This window comes from Falco rusticolus, chromosome 15 (genome assembly GCF_015220075.1).
Source record: "Falco rusticolus isolate bFalRus1 chromosome 15, bFalRus1.pri, whole genome shotgun sequence".
NCBI classification, from domain to species: Eukaryota; Metazoa; Chordata; class Aves; order Falconiformes; family Falconidae; genus Falco; species Falco rusticolus.
In genome coordinates, this window is record NC_051201.1 from 10,231,696 (window position 1) to 10,237,695 (window position 6,000).

The 6,000-nt window shown below is 39.0% G+C and overlaps 1 protein-coding gene across 4 annotated transcripts in view; it reads left to right on the top strand.

The window, feature by feature from the left end:
- The window catches only part of CDH5 (cadherin 5), a 28,796-nt gene extending 23,712 nt beyond the window's left edge, over positions 1 to 5,084 (top strand). For all 4 annotated transcript variants that reach the window (XM_037409086.1, XM_037409085.1, XM_037409088.1 and 1 more), the window contains 3 exons: positions 969 to 1,077; positions 1,367 to 1,612; positions 2,413 to 5,084. In XM_037409086.1, the coding sequence (XP_037264983.1) occupies positions 969 to 1,077; positions 1,367 to 1,612; positions 2,413 to 2,906 (849 nt within the window). In that variant the 3' untranslated portion in view covers positions 2,907 to 5,084. The remainder of the gene's footprint in view (positions 1 to 968; positions 1,078 to 1,366; positions 1,613 to 2,412) is intronic.
- The last annotated feature ends 916 nt before the right edge of the window (positions 5,085 to 6,000 follow it).

Consider the following 6,000-nt stretch of genomic DNA (forward strand, 5'->3'; position numbering starts at 1 on the left):
TTTATCTGCTTACATACTTGGGCTGCACAGTTCCTTGCCCTACAGGCTTTTAAATACATACACGCATCAGCAATTGAACTGTGAAATACAGTCAACCCTTGCAGAGCAAAAATTAGCAATTCAGTTTTATCACACAAATGTTCATGTGATACTGAGAATAAAACCACTTCAAAATACTAAGAGAAAGACTGCTGTATGTAACACCACTGCAGTGTTGGATAGCTCTTTGAGGAACCTGTGCTAGTGGAAGGTGTCCCTGCCCATGGCAGGGGGGTTGGAACTAGATGGTCTTTACGGTCCCTTCCAACCCAACCCATTCCATGACTGCATGACTCATCAGTGTGCAAGTATCTGCATGCACAAATGGTGTGAGACATTTGGCCTCAGACACAAGTATTTAGCCCATACATGTAATGTTTGTTTAATTAAGAGACTTTGTCACAGACTGGACTCTGATGGAATCTGTTAGAACACACAAGGTGTTATTTCACCTTTAATTTAATTTTTGTAATACCCTTGGGCCATAATCATACACATTTTTATATTTTATACATCTACCCCACTTGATTTTTTCCAAGACAAGCATGTCCTTCAAGAGTGGCAGTCTCAACGACATTCAATGAATAAGTCATACTTCTAAGTTGAACACTTTAGAAGAATCCATCTTAGGCATTTAAATGAGCCATATGCCTTTGAGGGGAAGACTTTTTTTGTGCTTTAGTTACACAAGATTTCCTCTTTTGTTTCCCACCTGTGAATGAAGGGGCAAGACTGCTCTTTGTGAAGACCTACAAGGAAATTACTTGCCTTGAAAGAACTTGAAGAGGAGCACCACAAGATATCTTTGTCCTGCCCTTTACTGAAGGGCTATACAGGATACACAGCCCAGCTCTAACTTAAATACTCTAAGCTGTTTTATCACTGGAGGCAATGTATGCTGAAAATTATGACCTCTTCCATCTTTGCAGGTCGTCATCAGGATTTCAGCTACTGACAAAGATGAAATATCACCTAGAGGTTTCTTCAAATACTCCCTGGCCACAGAAGATAGCAACTTCTCCTTGATTGAGAACTACGGTACCGTATCCCTGCAATGCATTTTCTCAGTTAGTCTAAGTGAGACACTAGGACACAGGGAAGAAAAGCTGTGGCAATGACCTATGATTGGTCTAGCTGAGCTAAGTAACAATTTATTTTTAAAGGTTTAACTTACTGAGGGGAAAAATGTTGTTTGTTGCCACCCAAGTTTCACTGGGTTTGCTAAGGGCTGTCTCTGTCTGAGGGGAAGATGTACCAACTGACTGATAATCTATAAGGAAAATCTGGTAGAGATTATCACTTAATTAGATGTCATTACTTCTTCCAGATAACACAGCTAATATCACTGTCAAATATGGACAGTTTAATCGTGAACTTGCCAAAATCCACTACCTGCCTGTCATCATCTCAGACAATGGTGATCCTGAGCTCAGCAGCACAAATACACTTGTCATCAGTGTCTGCAAGTGTAATGAAAAAGGCAACTTCACTTTTTGTGAGGAAAGAGCTAAACAAGTTGGAGTTAGTATACAAGCACTGGTGGCAATTTTTATCTGTATCTTCACAATCATTGGTAAGTATTTGACTTCTGTAGTGTTCTCTGACTTAAAACGTGGGGATTTTGTTTTGTTTTTTCTTAACTGAGATCTACAAAAGCTTTGTGGATATAAAATGGTCACGAAAGCAGAAATACTGTAATTATTGGACTCATCTCACTTTTCTTTCTATTTGGCCTGTTAGCATACTTTCAGCTACAAAGCTGTTCATTCTATTGGAACGGCTGAGACACTGGAAAGGCTAATGCACGTTTGCATAATATACTAGATTTACTGTTACTAGGCTCACATGCAGCTATAAAACAGGAAATTTGTGCTGGAACAACAATAGGATTCCTGTTTCCAAAGGCTGAACTAGTCTAGAAACCCTTTAAACAGTATAATGAATGTATATACATAAAAAAATCTGTAACCAATCAGCAGATCAGTACCTATTTGCTGTATTTGGAATCTGTCAGAGAAGGGGCAACATTTTTTCTTGTCTAAGAAGAGGCCTCCTTTGCAGTTACCACATAAGTGGCATTTGACGCCTGGCACTAAAAGATTTAGTTCAAGGCAGTAGTTGATTCAATGACCTTGTGACACTATGCATTTGTTCTTGTGATTCCAGCTCAAGAGTCAGTTGTACAATTCCTGTACAGACTGAACTCCTTTGAGAACATAAAAATCCTACAGCTAAACTATTGTTTAATAAATGTTTAAAAAAAATCACTCCAGAAAAAAAAGTCAATTCAGACTGTGTTACATATCTTAAATGCAATTTGTTTGACTTCCTTGCTTCTCTATTTACACACGCTCATCTAAGTTTTCTTTGCAGTGATCGCATTGTTAATTCTTCTAAGAAAGAGACACAAGAAGGATTTGAGCAGTCTTGGGAGGAATGTGGCAGAGATTCATGAGCAGCTTGTCACTTATGATGAAGAAGGTGGTGGTGAAATGGATACCACCAGCTATGATGTGTCTGTACTCAACTCCGTCCGCAAGAATGGTATAAAGCCAGAAGCAGTTCCCTCTCCATATGCACAAGTCCAAAAGCCTCCTGGAAATATACCTTCTGCCGCTGGAGAAATGGAAATGATGATTGAAGTTAAGAAGGATGAAGCCGACAATGACAGGGATTTGCTGCCATATGACACACTTCACATTTATGGCTATGAAGGTGCCGAGTCCATTGCAGAATCTCTCAGTTCTTTGGAATCAGGCTCCTCAGACTCAGATATTGATTATGACTTTCTAAATGACTGGGGACCCAGGTTTAAAATGTTAGCCGAGCTGTATGGATCAGAGCCAGATGAAGATTTTGTGTATTAAGTTCAATTTAGCCATGAATTTTCTCCCTCCCCCTACAGACAGACATCAAGAGACTGCCAATGGCCAAAGAAGAACTCGCCGCTCTTCACTCAAGCCATACTAGGATTTCAAACAGACATGAAAAAAAAAAACCCAAAACCAAACCTGACAGCAGTAGAGTTAAAAACAAACACACAGATCACATATATTGACTTCCCCAGCACTGCTATCCTTGCCAACATTCAGTTCTTTCCCCAAAACTGCTGCTCGAGGACCTGCTTGAGTCTTCTAGGAAACAACTCCTCTCCCTATCCAGATAGACACTTCTCCTTAAAAAGTGGTTTTGTCCCCAGTTTCTCCTTCATTCCTCTCCTCCTGTACTGTTTTCATCAACATGCATTCAAGGTCACCATCCACTGGAAGAGAGAGGTGTGCTGGTGTTGGGAAGGAATGTTTTTAATAACCTCCTGCATCTCCAGCCAGCTGGTTTGCCTGGCCCTCTTGTAACATCTTTATTGGTATTCCACTCTTTACACATACTCAGCAGACGAGAGGTGGAACACATGGTCTATCAATTAATATTAGAAATTATTCCATCACTTTCAAAAAGAGACACGATTTATCCTTTCCAATCTATTAATTATTCTTGCTTTATAGTCTTCTACTACATATATGAGTTGCTAAAGATAAAATTAGACAGGATTTTTAGATGCACAATCTGGTTTCATCTGTCATTTTTAACAGCCTGATAATGATTTCAGGCACCTTTCTGGCATGCTAGAATTTGCTCTAGCTAGCAGAAAAAATTGTTTTTTTCTTTCTGTAAATAGGATCTCAGTGTTACTCAATGAAACATATCCTGCAGAGCAGGAAATGTGCAGATCAGGGGAATGTTAAGACTCCAATACTGTAAATCTCTCTAGATGGAAACATAGGTCTCTAGATTTCTAAAGAGGCTGAATAGGGTTTTTTATTCAATGTTATTAAAGCAACTGTAATTTTTCAGGGACAAAAAGATGAAGGGCCTCATTACTGTGAAACTGTTTTGACTTTTTCCTAAGCAGGTACTGTAAAACGGGTATTTTCCACCTAGGAAAATATTGTAGACTTCCAAACCAGAATGCTACACACCCACACATTTGTCTGCATAAAAGACCCGCAAATGTAAGTAAGGTTTTGGAGCTGCAACTACTATGTCCCTGGTAAGCGTGTGTTTAGTTTTTCGCCTGATGAAGAGCTACAGAATGAACAGAATGAAACTTCCCATGCAGGAAATTACCCAGCCAAATACATTTTGTAAAAAGTGGGTCTCTTAGGACAATGGCGTGTCTCTGGCTTCTGGCAATGCAGATTCCCATTGCCCTCAAGAGGAACAGAGCCTTACCACACAGATACTCAATTTGCAGAATCTGTGCTGGAGCTGTATGTATTAGTTTAGCTGATCTGATTATTTAAATTTGGTAGCTAACCAAATAACACTAAATCCTTTTTTTTCCTAAACCAGTGTAGTGGAACCTCACAAATTTGCTTTTCACTTATTCATGTCATCTCTAATTTACACTCCTTTCCCCCAAAATGCTTTCTTGGCAGGAAACTACAATGCATTATAATATGGGCTCACATTAGTCCTCAGTACTGTAAAAAGTTGTCTGATACAGTACGTAGCTGGACCCTAACGCCTATCATTGTCAACAATGCTATCACTCAAAATTTCAAATATGAACTAAAGGAAAACTAAGCAGAATTCTGTCCATCAGTCCAATCAGTTTGGGATCACAGCCTTTATAAAAGACATACCTTTTGGGATGACAGCCTTGGTTTTATTTTTAATGTGTTCATTCTCTTCTGTGTTGCTTAATCCAGTCAATAGTGTATGCTATTGTGGTTCCACATGTTAGTATATTATAAAAAATGCTAACTAATAATACTTACAGTTTAAGGTTTTCATCAGTAACTAAGGTATTGCCTATCAACAGCTAAAGTTAGTTATGAAATTATTTAGTTCAGTAAGTAAAGTACTTTGGTAAGCATCATACAGATAGTATTAACTGTAATTGCTATTTTTAAGCCTGTTTTATAAAGCTGTTTTAAGGAACACTGTATCAATTTCCACTGTATAAAGATGTTTGCACTGGATAGTTTCTTTTTATATTCTTGGACTGTATTTTTTTTTTTACTACATAAAAGCCAGTATCTCAAGTTTGGATTTTCTGTGCATTAATGAGCTTCACACAGAAGACAATACCAGGCTTTGTACCACAGTGAACTCAACCATAAAGATACTGGTACCTACACTCTAAACACACTCGGACTAGACATATATTCACCAAAGGACTTTCTGTAAAAGAAGTTTTCTTCCACTCCTTGGAAAACTGTCAGTAAATCTCCTGGGGTAAGAAAAAAAAAAAAAAAAAGCTCTAACAGTGAAGTCTGGTTTCAGCAGCTGGTAAGGTTGAACCCTCTCACTTTGGAGGACTCGTGTATGCCAGTGCTACAGGATGCACTCAATTTCCGAGCAGATGTTTGGTATTTTAGCAGCCAGGCATCCAGGAGTGATTTTGAACCACCATGTTTACTGAGATCCTGCCCTTTTTTCCTACTGGAAAGTACTCCTCTTAAATGGTAAAGGACACACTGCAAAACAGAAAGTACTAACACCCTGGGTCAGTGCATACACCCTTACCACTGTTACCTCAATGAGAAAAAAGGATGACACTCCCAGCACCACCACCCCAGCCCCCAGCCTGCTATCTTCCTCTTCTCTGATCTGCTGCTACAGTCAAATGCAAGCAGGATTACCCTGTAGCACAGAGAAAGTTCCAGCTTTCTCACAGTCCAGGATTTAGATAGGACATGACAGAAAAGTACAGACCAGTGGCAGAAAACAAAAAGACCTCTACATTTGCAGCTTTAGATAGCACAGTTCCTTACCACTGCCTTTTCTCTACTAGCAATGATTACCCCAATATATCCCCAAGATTATTCCAGCACTTTAAAAAAATCACATCAATTTTCCCCAGATATAGTACTTAGAATTTACAAAGTCTGGAATAAAGCAAAAAAGTTCAGTTCCTTCTCTGCTAATTGCCATGAGCAAACTCCAGATCAAACACAC